Here is a 15,500-nt window from a genome sequence, read left to right as displayed (position 1 = left end):
AAGGCAATTGTGACAGAAATGAGGGCAGGCCATTTCCTGCCTCTGGGGCCCTGATGGCAGGGCTCCACGAGGTGGGAGGGGGACAGTCCACAACAGCCTCCGAGGTCCTGGCAGGGTAGTCACTCCACCTCGTTGCCCCGCCTCTGTGGGCGTGGCCTTCCGAGGACACCAGTCCTAGGGAGGGGCGTGGCCCGGGCGGGGAGGTGAAGGCCCCGCCCCCCGGGGAGTCACGTAGCTCTGCGGCATCCTCAGCCTCATTTACAGGAGCGAGGGCTGAAGCCACAGCTGTTTCAGACCTGAACCCAGGCTGTTCTGTGCTGCCGCCACTTAACTCGCTGCTCACAGGTGAGGCCCGGGTGAGGCGGGAACTGCTCAGCGTCTCAGCTTCCTCTTCCTGACTCTTGCCCTTGCCATCTTTGCCCTGCTCCCTGTGCCCTTGGATGTGCCATCTCAGCTCTCTCCTTCAATCTCTCTCCTTCCTGTCCACTCTAAACCCCATGGTTGAGACCTCCCACAACACCCCTTCCTCGCAGCGCTCATGCTGGAACCTCAGCTTTTCCAATCCCAAATCTTCTTCTGCCTTCTGGGGTTTTTTCTTGGGGTCAGCCTCTTCCACCAAGACCATTTTAATCTCATCTGCTCCCTCTCCTCAGCTAAATTCCCTGTACAGTTCTTTTGCTTTCTCTGTTGCTCTGATCTAGGTCCTTCCTCCTGACTAGTTAGCCTGTCTCACTATCAGCACCCAACAAATCTCCTGCCTTCTCCTCCTGCATCTCTCCCTCCCTTTCTCAGTCTCTCTATTCATTCCTTTCTATCTCAACCCTCTGCTCCCATCTCTTAACTGCAGAGACAACAGGTTTGGGGTTTGGAAAACTGGTTAGAGAAGCCTGTCATTCCTTCTCCTTACCTGCCCCCCTCCTCCCAACCTTTTCCTCCACAAGCTGGGGAAAGAAGGGTGATGTGTCCTTTTGCCTCATTGTGATGGCTTGGAAGTAAGTGCACTTTCCCTAGGGCCCTGCTGAGGATGAGAAAAGGGAAGTTGGAAAGGTCAGGGCTTATACCTACCTGAGAAAGGGGCCAAATTCAAGGAAAGAAGGATTGGCATTTTCATTTGGGCAGTAGTTTCATAAGAAGACCTGTAGCTTGAGGGCTGCTTAACTCCCCACCCCCACCCTGCATATTTCTCCTGGGCTGGGAAGGGTGCCCATCAGAGACAAAAGGAGATGTGGGAACTGGGTCCCCAAGCCTGTTAGCTGTCAGATAAATTGGTGCCACTTTGATGCCCAGGACCCATGCCAAGGACTGCTACTCTGTTCCCAGCCCGGTGCTTACTGGGGAGCAGGGGGGAGGGCCATTTGGCTCATATGACCAGGAAAGGAAGCAGAGGAGATAGTGGGTGGGGTCCAGGTTTTATATCTTGTCTCCATTCCACAGAGCTGTCACCATGCCCCATTCACATCCAGCCCTTTCTGCTGAGCAGAAAAAGGAGTTGTCTGACATTGCCCTCCGGATTGTGGCCCCAGGCAAAGGCATCCTGGCTGCAGATGAGTCTGTAGGTAGGTGGGGGCCTGTGGTTGGTCAGGGTAGAGGTGGCCAGGAAGCCCTGGGAATGACCTGTCGCCCTTCTTCGTTTGCCCCCAGGCAGCATGGCCAAGCGGCTGAGCCAAATCGGGGTGGAGAACACAGAGGAGAACCGCCGTTTGTACCGCCAGGTCCTGTTCAGCGCTGATGACCGAGTGAAGAAGTGCCTTGGAGGTGTCATCTTCTTTCACGAGACACTTTACCAGAAAGATGATAGCGGTGTCCCCTTCGTCCGTACCGTCCAGGATAAGGGCATTGTCGTCGGCATCAAGGTGCAGCCACTAGCCCTGGCTGGGGACTGATAATGGAAATAGGTGTGCGTGTGTATGTGAGGGGTGTCAAGGGGAATCCTGCCTGGGATCAGCCTTCTGCCTTTGTTTTCCCTTCAGGTTGACAAAGGTGTAGTCCCTCTAGCCGGGACTGATGGAGAAACTACCACTCAAGGTACAGGATGGGTGGGCTTTAGGACTACAGGGTGGTTGATGCTGGCAAAAAGGGGCAGAGTGATGAGACCAGCACTATGCCCACAGGGCTGGATGGGCTCTCAGAACGCTGTGCCCAATATAAGAAGGATGGCGCCGACTTTGCCAAGTGGCGCTGTGTGCTGAAAATCAGCGAACGCACGCCCTCAGCACTTGCCATTCTGGAGAATGCCAATGTGCTGGCCCGCTATGCCAGCATCTGCCAGCAGGTGTGTGTATGCATGCGTGAGGGGTTCAGATGGGTGCCCTGTGCCTGGTGGAGAGAGAACTTTCTCCCATTCTACGACCGCCCCTGCCAAGCTGCTCTTCTCTTACCTGCAGAATGGCATTGTGCCTATTGTGGAACCTGAAATCCTGCCTGATGGAGACCATGACCTCAAACGTTGCCAGTATGTCACTGAGAAGGTGAGTCCACACCTGGGCACAGACACATACCACAGGGACAGCCTGGCAGGGAGCGTGTTCCCAGTTCCTGGTTCAGATGCAGGCACTTTCCCCAAGCACTTTTATTTTTTTTATCCTAGAACAGACCTGTGAGTCTGAGCCTGTACTGACCCTCACAGTCATGCCCACCCACCTCCAGACAGAGAGCAGAGAGCAGTTAAGTGGCAGGGAGCAGACCTTAGTAAACCTCCTCTGATCCTCAGGTCCTGGCTGCTGTGTATAAGGCTCTGAGTGACCATCATGTGTACCTGGAAGGGACCCTGCTGAAGCCCAACATGGTGACCCCTGGCCATGCCTGTCCTATCAAGTATAGCCCAGAGGAGGTTGCCATGGCAACTGTCACTGCCCTGCGTCGCACTGTGCCTCCAGCTGTCCCAGGTACCACCCTGCTTCCTAACTTACTCCTATCTTTAGACTGATCCTCAGGTTCTTCTTGTGGCCTTCAGGGGTCCCTAACCCTGGAAAAACAGGGAGTGACTGATCAGTTTGTCTTCTCTTTTTCTCTCTAGGAGTGACCTTCCTGTCTGGGGGTCAGAGTGAAGAGGAGGCATCGCTCAACCTCAATGCTATCAACCGCTGCCCCCTTCCGCGGCCCTGGGCCCTCACCTTCTCCTATGGGCGTGCTCTGCAGGCGTCTGCACTCAATGCCTGGCGAGGGCAACGGGACAATGCTGGGGCTGCCACTGAGGAGTTCATCAAGCGGGCTGAGGTTGGGAGCTAGGGGTGGTGGTTGGTTTGGGGGTAGTGGTGTGTAGCTAGGCAGGGGGTAGCACCTAGAGACTACAGCCTTTGGCACCTGTGGGCTGGCTCAGTCAGCTTACTCCTTACCTCCTCTCACTTTTGCAGGTGAATGGGCTGGCAGCCCAGGGCAAGTATGAAGGCAGTGGAGACGATGGAGGAGCGGCAGCACAGTCCCTCTACATTGCAAACCATGCCTACTGAGTACTCCATTCCACAGCTCTTGGCCCAGCCACCCAGTTTTGCCTGTAGTTATAGCCAGGGCCAAATAGCTTTGCAGAGCAAAGATGCCTCCCTCCAGCACTGAGTCATCTTCCTTTTTTCTCCTCCCCTTCCCTCTCCCATTGCTGCACCTGGGACCACTAGATGGGAAGATAGGGAGCCCCTCATGGCTGAGGGCAGGAGAACTTGCTAGAAGTCAGAGCAGGATGCCCGGGTCTCCCCTTGTCTTTGCCAGCTACTCTTCCCCTTGATGGGGTAGCTTCTTCTTGGGCTCTCCTTACCTGCCCTTTCTCCTGGGATCAGAGGGTAGGACACCGGACCTGACTTATGCTTTGGGTACATACCACATAGCAAATAAATGATAGCATAACATGCTACTTTGTCTGTCTGTTTTACACGTCAAATCCCCACCTCTCAGTTTGTGATCTCTGCTGACTCTATCTGTGGGCCCTCTGACTGTGGAGGTGGAGAGGATGGGTTTTGATTCACTGGGTTTTAAGTTTATGGGGGAGAGGTACACCCAATCACTATTCCCGTCTCAAGCTCCTGCCTGTTGCTCTCCAAGGCTAGAGCATGGCAATACAGAGGGCTGCAAGTCTTTTAGGAACTACCATATCAGAAGCACAAGGCTACAGCTGTAGCAGGACGGAGTGTTGCACGACCTGAGCAATTCCTGAAGGCAGCTTTTGTCCAAGGCCTCAAACTGGGACAGGAAGGGATGGGAGTCTCTCATTTCTCAGCTGTGTTGAGCCCTGCCAGGGCTTGACACATTCTGCTAGTGGGGAGCCACTGCAGGAGGAGCACCTGGGCTCCTGCCCAACAAGGGAAAACCCCGAGGTTTGGGAATGCCAGACTGAAATGGTGTCTAGGAGGTTGCCAAGGGCTATTGTCCACTCCCATTTGGGATAGATGGGGGCACAGAGGGGATCAATTGGAGGGTCTGGGCAAGGGCAGACCTGTGAGTTCTCATGATGAACTTTGACCACTTGGCTGGGATGTGGGGGGAGGTCAAACTCCTAGGTCTATCTGAGCAGATAAAAAGATGAAAGAAGCTGCTGGATGTGTTCTGTGTGAACTGGGGAGGCCATACTATGTGTAAAGTGCACAACCAATGCTACATATCCCCTTGCAGTATGGGAATGTAGGTCCAGTGTGACCTGACCTTATATTAAAAATAGCTACTATTACGCTGGCCTGTGTGCCTCGGTGGTGGTTAGAGCATCAGTCTGAGCACTGAAGGGCTGTGGGTTCAGTTCCCAATCAAGGGCACCTCCCTGGGTTACAGGTTCGATCTCTGCCTCAGAGGGGAGTGGTGTGTGAGGGAGGCAACTAATGTGTCTCTCACATCATGTTTCTCTCCTCTTCCTCTCTCTCTCAAAAAAAATCAATGGAAAAAATATCCTCAGGTGAGGATTAACAAAAAAAACCCCCCAAAAAGCAACTCATATTTATATAGTACTTTCTGTGTGTTCCTGCCAGGCCCTATTCTAATCATTTTATGTTTATTAACTCATTTACTACAACATACAACTCTATATAAAGTAGATACTATTACAATCCCTATTTTATTTAATTTTTGTTGATCCTCACCTGAGGATATTTTTGCCATTGATTTTTTCTTTTTAAGAGAGTGGAAGGGAGGGAGGGGAGGGGAGAGGGAGAGAAACGTGTGTGAAAGATACACATTGATTGGTTGCCTCCCATACACAAGACTCCCTCCCTCCCCGACCCCTCGCTCTGGGATGGGGATGGAACCTGCAACCCAGGTAGGTGCCCTTGACCAGAACTGAAGCCACACCCTTCAGTGCTCAGACAGACGCTCTAACTACTGAGCACACATGCCAGAGCTATCCCTATTTTATTTTAATATACATTTATCCCTGTTTTAACAAGAAAACAGGCACAGAGGGGTTAATTTCTCAAGATCACTCAGGTGAAGAGGTGAAGGCCAGGATTTGAACCCAAGTGATCAGAATACAGATTTCGTGCTGGTGAATTTTAAGTGAAGTCAAACTTTTATAAGTGAGGAGTGAATTAAAATAAAAATACTGAATGAACCCTAGCTGGTTGGCTCAGCAGATAGAGCGTCAGCCTGCAGACTGAAGGTCCCAGGTTCGATTCCAGCCAAGGGCACATGCCTGGGTTGCGGGCTTGATCCCCAGTAGGGGGCGTGCAAGAGGCGGGCAATCAATGATTCTCATCATTGATGTTTCTATCCCTTTCTCCGCTGTCCCTACTCTATCTCTCAAAATCAATCAAAAAATTTTAAAGAAATTCCGAATGAGCCAAATAGCTAAAAAGGTACTAGTACCGACTAGCTCGCCACCTCCAGGTTTGAGACTTGAGAGGGTGCCTGGAAGAGGAGCTCTATGATAGAGATAATAAACAATAATGGCGATAGGTGACATTTGAACGGAAGTTCTTTGCATGAATGACCTCATTTTGGTAAATATATGAATTTTTTCAGATTTCTAGTAAAAGAGCTGCCCGTGGTCGCCCAGATTAGTATTTAAGGACTGCAGGGTTGGCACTCCAAACCCCCTGTAAACCCCGCCCACCGCTCGCCAGACTTCTCCCGCCTTGGCGACAGTAGTGTCGCTGGCGATTGGCCACAATCGCGCCGTGGTCCCGCCCTTGCCTGTTTCCGATTGGGGGAAGCTTGCGCTGCTCCGCCCCACGGCTAGGGCCCTCGGCATCTAGCATGGCGGCCGCCGGGGCCGCAGCTACAGACCTAGGTGCGGTGGCAGACGGACTGAAGCCTGCGATTCACAAACCCGGAGGGAGGAATGAGGGGGTGGGGACTGTGGGGCGCCGCAGGTCCAGCGGGCGGGGCCCGGGGGCCGTTTCCGACAGGATCCCTTCAGCCTTGGGCCCGGGCGCGTCGCACGGGGATCCCTCGGAACGAGGGCCGAGAGCCTCTGCCTACGGGTGGCTGGGCTCCGCGTCAGGGAGGGGGCTGGCACCTGCGCCCACCTCTGGCGTCTCAGTCCGTCCCTCCGTCCCTCCTTGTCTCCAGAGGTGGTCCGAGGCAAGCGCGCCGCCCTCTTCTTTGCGGCGGTGGCCATCGTGCTGGGGCTGCCGCTCTGGTGGAAGACCACCGAAACCTACCGGGCGTCGTTGCCTTACTCCGAGATCAGTGGGCTGAATGCCCTGCAGGTGAGACCTGGAAGGGGGAGGGGGAGGGGACAGCCCCCCGGCCAGGGTCAGACTCGGGGCATGGCCCTGATGCGCCTTCCCGCAGCTCCGGCTCATGGTGCCTGTCAGTGTCGTGTTTACCCGGGAGTCGGTGCCGCTGGACGATCAAGAGAAGCTGCCCTTCACCGTGGTGCACGAGCGAGAGATCCCTCTGAAATGTGAGTTTGTGGGGGTTCGGGGCTGCCCTTCCGGTCCGAGCTCAGCCCGGATATGCGTCTGGTAGGGGTGTGGGTGTCCCATAAAGGTAGTTAAACCCTTGTGAGGAGGCCTCTGTGAATGAACAGTGTGTTTGGTTAGAAGGTAAGCAACTTTAAGTTCGGTGTTCAGCATCAAGGTGACAATTTCATTCACAAGACAGTACGCTACCTGATCAGAAGTAGTTGATGCTCATTAGAGGGTAGGGGAGGAAATGGTATGTAGTGGAAAGAATGCAGGATTTGGAATCAAGTTGGACTTGTATACAGACTTTGTTCAGTTTAACCTTAAACGCTTCACTGAGTGTTAGGCACTTTTCTTAACTTTATATATATATTCACTTAATTATTATTATTTTTGTTAATCCTCACCTGAGGATATTTTTCCATTGATTCTTACAGTGGAAGGGAAGGGGAGATTCAGAGAGAGAAACATCAATGTGAGAGACACATTGATTGGTTGCCTTCAACACATGCCCCACTGGGGCTGGGGATAGAGCCTGCAACTGAGGTATGTGCCCTTGATGGGAATTGAACCCACGACCCATCAGTCCAAGGGCTGATGCTCTATCCCCTAAGCCAAACTGGGTAGGGCTCTTTCCTTCTTTTTTTTTTTTTTTTAAATCTTCACCTGAGGATATGTTTTTATTGGAGAGAGAGGAAGAGAGACATTAACATGAATATTTGAAAGAGACAAAATAGCTACTTTTTAAAAAATATATATATTTTGTTGACTTTTTACAGAGAGGAAGGGAAAGGGATAGAGAGTTAGAAACATCAATGAGAGAGAAACATCAATCGGCTGCCTCCTGCACACTCCCTATTGGGGATGTGCCTGCAACCAAGGTACATGCCCTTGACCGGAATCGAACTTGGGACCTTTTAGTCCGCAGGCTGAACCTCTATCCACAGAGCCAAAACGGTTAGGGCAATAGCTACTTTTTGAAGCAGTATAGTTATTTTCCAAGAAAACCAAAGAGAATCAATTGAAAATCTATTAGAACTAGTAACAGTTCAGTGAGATGACTACGTACAAGAATGCACAAGAATCAATAACTGATAAATACAGCAATATCTAATTAGAAAAGCAAGTATGTATTTAAAAAAAATTCCAATCACAGTAATAATAAAAAACATAAAGATACTCAGGAATGAATGTACAAAACTATAAGAAAAGCCCAGCTGGCTTAGTGGTTGGGCGTCGACCTATAAACCAGGAGGTCAAGGTTCGATTCCCAGTTAGGGCACATGCCCGGGTTATGGTCTCAATCCCAGTGTGGAGCATGCTGGAGGTAGCCAATCAATGAATTTCATCATTGATGTTTCTATCTCTCTCTCCCTCTCCCTTCCTCTCTGAAGTCAATAAAAAAACATTTTTTTAAAGTCTTAAAAAATTAATAAAATGTTCATATGCGTTTTCTCCTTTCACCTATTTGTGTAATGAATACTGTAATAGATTTCCCTGTGGGAGAGTACTTCAGATTGAAGGCAATGTGTACATTGTGTACATAGGCAGAGGCAGAAGCTGGGCAGGTGGAAGAGGTGGAGAGTCGCGTGTTTGATATCATCCATGTAGAAATCATTAGAATTGGCTATAGCTTCTTGGTCTTTCTGTGCAAACAATCATTTTGCTGCCCTCATGCTTCTCTCTTTTCTTCTCAAGACAAAATGAAAATCAAATGCCGCTTCCAGAAGGCCTATCGGAGGGCTTTGGACTATGAGGAAGAGGCCTTGTCATTGGGCAGTATGCAAGGTACTGGAAGGGAGAGGTCACACTATTTAACATGAAGCCCGTTTTTCCCTTCTGATCCCTGAAGGTGTCGTTTTCATACCTTGTCTTAACTTCAAAATCTCTTTGGGAAACTGTGAATGAGATGTGTTTCATCTTGGGCCACTGGGGGCCAAGCCTGCCCACAGTGGCAGTTGGGTGTCAGTGGGAGGTGGAGGGGTGGCTTAGGCATTCTGTGGGGGCCAGAGGGAGAGGGAATGGTGTTTTTGCTCCTGGTGCACCACCTGCTCTTATCCCCAGAGGCAGAAACCATGCTTGCTGAGCCACAGGAGCAAGCAGAGGGCTCCCTGACTGTGTACGTGATCTCTGAACACTCCTCACTTCTCCCCCAGGTAGGGTGAGCAGAGATGCTGTGGCCTTGCCCAGTCCCGTCAGCTCTTCCTCTCCCTGGTCACCTCCTTATAGTATTGCTGTCCATTTCTTCCATTTGCTATGGAAAACTCTCCAAATATATTTTTTAAAGAATGCTAATAACAATTTTTTTACTGACTCTGGTTTTCTAAATCTAAGACTTGTATATGGTTAAAGTTCCAATGACCATTTAAAGTGAGGGAAGTAACCAGTAGGAGTAAAAGAAAGAAGCTGGTTTCAATGGGTTGTGAAGGTAACCTGGGCAATAATACATTGACTTTTTCTTTTTTCTTTTTAAATATTTTATTGATTTTTTACAGAGAAGAAGGGAGAGGGATAGAGAGCCAGAAACATCGTTGAGAGAGATCGATCAGCTGCCTCCTGCACGCCCCCCAGTGGGGATGTGCCCGCAACCAAGGTACATGCCCCTGACCGGAATCGAACCTGGGACCCCTGAGTCCGCAGGCCGATGCTCTATCCACTGAGCCAAACCGGTTCGGCGATACATTGACTTTTTCATGAACAAAAAGGCTTGGTGGAAATGATACCATATACCATTTTCTTTGTGAATTTATAATAAAATATTTAAAAATTTTTAATTTATTGACTTGAGAGAGAGAGAGAGAAACATCATTTTGTTATTCCACTTATTTATGCATTCATTGGTTGTATGTACCCTGACCAGGGATCAAACCCACAACCTTGGCAAATGGGACTATGCTCTAACTACTGAGATACCTGGCCAGGGCTATAATGAAATATTTAATTCTTATAAAAAGAGGAAAGAAAATTTTAACAAACGTCTATGTACCCAGCCACAGCTTATAGCAATACAGCAGTATAGTGGGGGCTCCATGTGTCTCCATGGTTACATCACCTCCTTTCAGCACAAGGTGACCATATTTTATCATATAATTTTCTTACTTTTCTTTCAAGTCTTATCACATATGCTGTGTCTCTATAAACAATATATTTAATTTTACATATTTTTGAACTTTATATAAATGGTATATTTATATAATACAGTACATGTTCTGCAACTTTCAGTTTCCTCAACATTTATGTTGGAGAGAATCATCCATGATAATACGTGTAGCTAAGTCTAGTGCAGTCATTTTTAATTCTGTCTAATGTTTCATTGTATAAATATACCACAATTTATCCATTCTGTTGCTGATGGGCATTTGGATTGTCTCCAGTTTTTTATTATAATAATGCTGCTGTGAAAATTCTTGCACTTGCCTCTTTGCCATGTGCCATTTACTTAGATCAAACTGTCCAGTTGTTTGTTTATTCTGCTTTTCTTGTTCAGCATGCCATCTATTAGTTTCCAGCCTGAGAAGATTTATGTATTTCCTGGAACGATGTCTACTGGGAAGGAGAAGGGAATGGAAATGAAGAAAGACACTCATAAATACCCATAGCTCAGAAATGCTGAGAGAATAGTTCACTATGCATCTAAAGAGAGGGGCATGCCTGTTGGTCAGTGCAAAAGGCCAGATTCTCAGAAACAGGAGTCAGAGTGCTTTCCTGCTTTCTTCCCTCAGCCATGGCCTTCTGTTCCTTGCTTGCCCCTCATAGGACATGATGAGCTACATTGGGCCTAAGAGGACAGCGGTGGTGAGGGGAATAATGCACCGGGAGGCTTTTAACATCGTTGGCCGCCGCATAATCCAAGTAGCCCAGGCCATGTCTTTGACCGAGGACGTGCTGGCTGCGGCACTGGCTGACCACCTTCCAGAGGACAAGTGGAGCTCTGATAAGAGGCGGCCTCTCAAGTCCAGTTTGGGTAGGGGGACCAGGCTTTGCTTTGGGGCGGGAGAGGGAAATGAATTATGTGGGGGCATTGGGGCAGGAGGGGAATCTGCAGACAAACCCTTTACTTCTTTCCCCTGGGGTTTCAACTTTTTCTTAAAGCACTCAGTGTTTCTCATCCCACTTTTATCCCCATTGGTTCCATGATGGCAATCAACCCCATTCTAGAGGAGAAAGAGTTCAGTTTAGCCAGGGGCACAGGCTGTCCATTGACGGAAGCCTCTGGGATCACTGACTGCTGTTTCCCTAGGCTATGAGATCACCTTCAGTTTACTCAACCCAGACCCCAAGTCCCATGATGTCCACTGGGACATCAAGGGAGCTGTCCGGCGCTATGTGCAGCCCTTCCTGAATGCCCTCAGTGTCGCTGGCAACTTCTCTGTGGACTCTCAGGTGAGACTGGGAGCAAGTTGAGGAGTCCTTTTCCTGGCTGCACCATCCTTTTCAAAGTCCATCCATATTTAGTGTTTACAAGTGTAGTCAGTTCTAGCTCTTTGGGCTTGCTGATTTGCTAGGAATTTCCTGTGTATGTATAAGGTTCTGGTGTCTACTTTCTCTCCTTATGTTCAGCTCAGGGAGTTTCATCAATGCTTGTTAAAAAACTTCCTTATGGCTTCCTCCAGAACTGTGTTCACCAGTTGTGCCATCTTTAAAGCACTTATTTAAACAACAACAAAAAACTCCCTGAAATATGTTAATGTAACAAAGATGTGAGGAATGTAGCTTTCTGTATCATACAGTGTTCTTTGAGGGAAAATGTGGGAGACATTTTTATTAGGTCTTGGTAGTGGGAGTAATTCTGAATAACTGAGACTTGATTTGATTTTGTGAACACTGAGTTCTGCTATTCTTTGTTTCCCTCCTTGTTTCGGCTGTGAGAAAACCTGGGAAAATATGTGGTTTTCAAAGAACATAGTTAGTGTTTTAACTTTACCCGTGGCTTTGTTATTTTTTTCCTACACCTATTTTCTCTTAGCCTGCCCTGATATTTCATCCTGTTGTAATTGCAAGTTTTTAAGGCACCTCAAATCTTTTTTGGGACATAGTGGAATATAAATCAATAAACAAAGTAATGTCCTCCTCTTTGTTCTCTAGATCCTTTACTATGCAGTGTTGGGGGTCAACCCCCGCTTTAACCCAGCTACCTCTAGCTACTACTTGGCCGCACACAGCCTCCCCCATGTCATCAATCCCGTGGAGTCCCGTCTAGGTGAGCTTCTGAGGGTCTTTCTGCCAGGCCAGGGAGGGACCTTGAAGGCTTAGCCTGGGGTTGGAGGTGGGTTGTATATAGTGATGGTTCCCAGGTTAGGTTGGTCTGAGGGCATCGAGGAAGAGGAAGTGTTGAGCACTTAGGCTCCTTTGTCATGATACTCTGTTGACATCTCCATCTCCACACTATTCTATCCAAAAGCAATTATTAAACATGTTTCCCAGCTCATTTTATAAAGGAATGGATAGGGTGTAGGAAAGATAACAGCAAAAGTACATGAAGGCAGAATGAGGAACCTTGAAGCTAGGTTCCTGTTTTTAATTTTTGGGGTGGTACCTAGGAAAAGTAGGTGTGTCCAAGAACTGCAATATAGGCAAACTAAAATGAGTTTATAATTAGTTGTGGAATTTAAGATATCAGGGCTAGGCCAGGGTGGCTCATGCGGTGTGGGAGGGGCAGTGTGGGAGACCTTGGTAAATTCCTCCTGTCTTCGTTCAGCAAACAAGGTTCGAGGGGCTGTTTTGTGGCAGTGCTGGGTACAGAGATAGAAAGGCATTTCAGGCAAGAGATCTAGGAACTTAGATGTAGAAGAGTAAGAGCACAGACTCTTAGGAAGCTCAGAGAACTTTAATATGGCTGAATTGGGAGAGGGTGACCAGGATAATGTTGGCAAGGCAGGCAGGCAGGCATCAGATCATAAAGGACCAGGTTGAGGAGTTTGAACTTTAACCTAATATGAATGGCTAGCCATTGAAAGATACTAAGTGGGGAACTGACATGAGGTCACATTTATACTTGTGCATAAAACGAGTTACAGTAATATGGGTGCAATGTGGCAGTAGCCACAAGAGCTGACGTAGATAGTTACGGGAGGCCTGTTGGAGGAGGGGAGATTCCAGGGGCATTTTGGGGCTAAGGACTGCACTTCATGTATATGGTACATCTTCAGAGAATGTTTAGAGGTTCTTTGCCATAGAAACCCAGGACTGGAGGATATCCTAGTGATTATCAGTTGGAAAAAATGAGTGAGTGACCAGCTAGTTAGAGGTTGATCTGGAACTAATATCTAGACCTAACATGTTTTGACATTCTGACTCCTCTTCTCTTTGTACCACAGGATCCAGCGCTGCCTCCCTTTACCCTGTGCTCAACTTTCTACTCTATGTACCTGAGCTCGCACACTCCCCCCTGTACATTCAGGACAAGGATGGTGCTCCAGTGGCCACCAACGCCTTCCACAGTCCCCGCTGGGGTGGCATTATGGTAATGGTTACACTATGCAGACTCCAGAACCCAAGCTTCCGGGACAGACATGTTCCCTGAGACTGTTCTTCTGTTCCTCTGGTGTCCTCCATGGCCCAGCCTGAGGCAGGGCAGGCACCAAGGAGGGGAGGGTGCTGTGAGCTCGTGCCCCTCCTCTGCCAGCCCCACTGCTTTTTATTTTGTCAATATTTTCTTTTTATTTATTTATGTTTTAAAAAATATATTTTGTTGATTTTTTACAGAGAGGAAGGGAGAGGGATAGAAAGTTAGAAACATCGATCAGTTGCCTCCTGCACACCTCCTACTGGGGATGTGCCCACAACTAAGGTACATGCCCTTGACCGGAATCGACCCTGGGACCCTTCAGTCTGCAGGCCGATGCTCTATCCACTGAGTCAAACCGGCGAGGGCTGTTTTGTCTATATTTTCTATCATGTGACCCTTTTGCATGTAGTAGTTTGCACTTATTGAGGACTCTTCTGTGTACATCTTAGATCTTGGCCCTGTTTGTGGAAGTCTTGAAAAGTTTGTAACTTTGTCTCCTATTAGACTAGGTGTCTCTCAAAGGTAGAAACTCTAAACTGGAATAAAAAATATCTCCTGTACAGGACTTTTGAGGGGGTAATGGAGATAATTTGTGGAAAGCTCCTAGTAGGTATTTAAAAAATATTAGCTATATCATCAGGTTTGTAATTTCTAAAGAGCACAGAATATGTCTTCCTTTTCTTTCATGGTCTTCAGAGTGTCTGGGGCACAGCAGTGTATGGTCCTGGCGTGATATTGAGGCAACCTCGTTTCCCCTTGCAGGTATATAATGTGGACCCCAAAGCCTACAATGCCTCGGAGCTCCCAGTGCGCGTTGAGGTGGACATGGTGCGAGTGATGGAGGTGTTCCTGGCTCAGCTGCGGTGAGGTCCTAGGTGATGCACTTGGGGACATGGTCCCTGACTCTGACCACGGTCTCCTGGGCTGCCTGGAATAAAATCTCACCTGGCAAGGATATCTTGGCTGTGCCTAGAGCCCTAGGAAGCAAGAGAGGTTGCCAAGGATCACTTCATCCTTCTCCTAAGAAGAACTAGCTGCTGACAAAAACTTTGAAGAAAAATAGACTCACAAATGTCAGGTCCATAGGGTGTGATTATGGGTGCTTAAGAAAATAGCTGTTAATTCTTGTGCTAAGGAATCTATTAAATATATATATATAATTGATTTTAGAGAGGAAGGGAGAGGAAAAGAGAGATAGAAACATCAATGATGAGAGAGAATCATTGATTGGCTGTCTCCTACATGCCTACACTGGGGATCAAGCCCACAGCTGGGCATGTCCCCGACCGGGAACCGAACCATGACATCTTGGTTCATGGGTCGATGCTCAACCACTGAGCCATGCCATCCCCTAACTAATTTATTGGTAGTGGCTGCCTGATGGCCCATGTTGAGGATTCTTTGTCTGGGCTGATCAGGAAAGAGGTCTGATTGATTTGCAATGCCTGCCACGGGTGCAGGATTGGAGAGGCACAGCACACACATCTTGTCAGAGGTGGACCTGGATCATCCCTTCACTAAGGCTTAGTGGCCCCATTTGTCCAAAGAGAGAGTAGACAGGGTGAGAGGATTAAACTGAATTATCAGAAATATTTTAGCCATGGAACCTTTTGTCAAGTAAGATCTTGAAAGTCCAATATAGAAACAGGTAAAAGCTAAAACACTGGTAAAAGCTAAAACCCAAGAGCCTGGGGCACTTTCCTGCAACCCCTGTGGGTCTGGGTAAGATGGAAAATCTTAGTTATTCTAGGAATCTTAGCCATCTTCTCCCCCTTCTAGTCTCAGCCTTTGGCCTTCTTCACTGTTCCTACAGGCTGCTCTTTGGGATTGCTCAGCCCCAGGTGCCTCCAAAATGCCTGTTTTCCAGGCCTAAGAGTGAAGGGCTGATGACTTGGGAGCTAGACCGGCTGCTCTGGGCTCGGTCGGTGGAGAATCTGGCCACAGCCACTACCACTCTCACTTCCCTGGCCCAGCTTCTGGGCAAGATCAGCAACATTGTCATTAAGGATGATGTGGCATCTGAGGTACGTGGGCAGGGGATGGATTCTGGGGCCCGGGATCGGAATGGCCATTGAGGGCCAGGGGGTGGTAAAACTAGTGCCAGTTGAGGTCCAGGGTATGCGTGGGCCTCCCAGCCTTGAATGCCCCAGGCTTCCTCTAAAGGCAGTGCC

General features: G+C 48.6%; 2 protein-coding genes across 3 annotated transcripts in view; both read left to right on the top strand.

Moving 5' to 3' along the window:
• The first annotated feature begins 230 nt into the window (after positions 1–230).
• Positions 231–3,844, top strand: ALDOC (aldolase, fructose-bisphosphate C). 2 transcript variants are annotated; one of them, XM_006768019.2, is made up of 9 exons: positions 231–345; positions 1,435–1,556; positions 1,642–1,853; positions 1,971–2,025; positions 2,112–2,272; positions 2,385–2,468; positions 2,711–2,885; positions 3,017–3,216; positions 3,354–3,844. In XM_006768019.2, the coding sequence occupies exons 2-9, from the start codon at positions 1,445–1,447 to the stop codon at positions 3,447–3,449; spliced, it is 1,095 nt and encodes a 364-aa protein (XP_006768082.1). In that variant the 5' UTR covers positions 231–345; positions 1,435–1,444; the 3' UTR covers positions 3,450–3,844. The 2 variants fall into 2 exon arrangements, with proteins under 2 accessions (XP_006768082.1, XP_015422213.1); XM_015566727.1 differs by having other exon boundaries at positions 231–356.
• Positions 3,845–6,124: 2,280 nt separating this feature from the next.
• Positions 6,125–15,500, top strand: part of PIGS (phosphatidylinositol glycan anchor biosynthesis class S) — an 11,105-nt gene continuing 1,729 nt past the window's right edge. The window contains exons 1-11 of the mRNA XM_006768018.2: positions 6,125–6,202; positions 6,484–6,623; positions 6,709–6,820; positions 8,520–8,609; positions 8,886–8,977; positions 10,578–10,785; positions 11,062–11,204; positions 11,907–12,021; positions 13,139–13,284; positions 14,092–14,192; positions 15,143–15,353. Coding sequence (XP_006768081.1) covers positions 6,169–6,202; positions 6,484–6,623; positions 6,709–6,820; positions 8,520–8,609; positions 8,886–8,977; positions 10,578–10,785; positions 11,062–11,204; positions 11,907–12,021; positions 13,139–13,284; positions 14,092–14,192; positions 15,143–15,353 — 1,392 coding nt within the window. The 5' untranslated portion in view covers positions 6,125–6,168. The remainder of the gene's footprint in view (positions 6,203–6,483; positions 6,624–6,708; positions 6,821–8,519; positions 8,610–8,885; positions 8,978–10,577; positions 10,786–11,061; positions 11,205–11,906; positions 12,022–13,138; positions 13,285–14,091; positions 14,193–15,142; positions 15,354–15,500) is intronic.

This window comes from Myotis davidii, unplaced genomic scaffold (assembly GCF_000327345.1).
Source record: "Myotis davidii unplaced genomic scaffold, ASM32734v1 scaffold363, whole genome shotgun sequence".
Taxonomy (NCBI): Eukaryota; Metazoa; Chordata; class Mammalia; order Chiroptera; family Vespertilionidae; genus Myotis; species Myotis davidii.
Note: the sequence above shows the minus strand (reverse complement) of the source record. Positions and strands in the feature narration are given on the sequence as shown.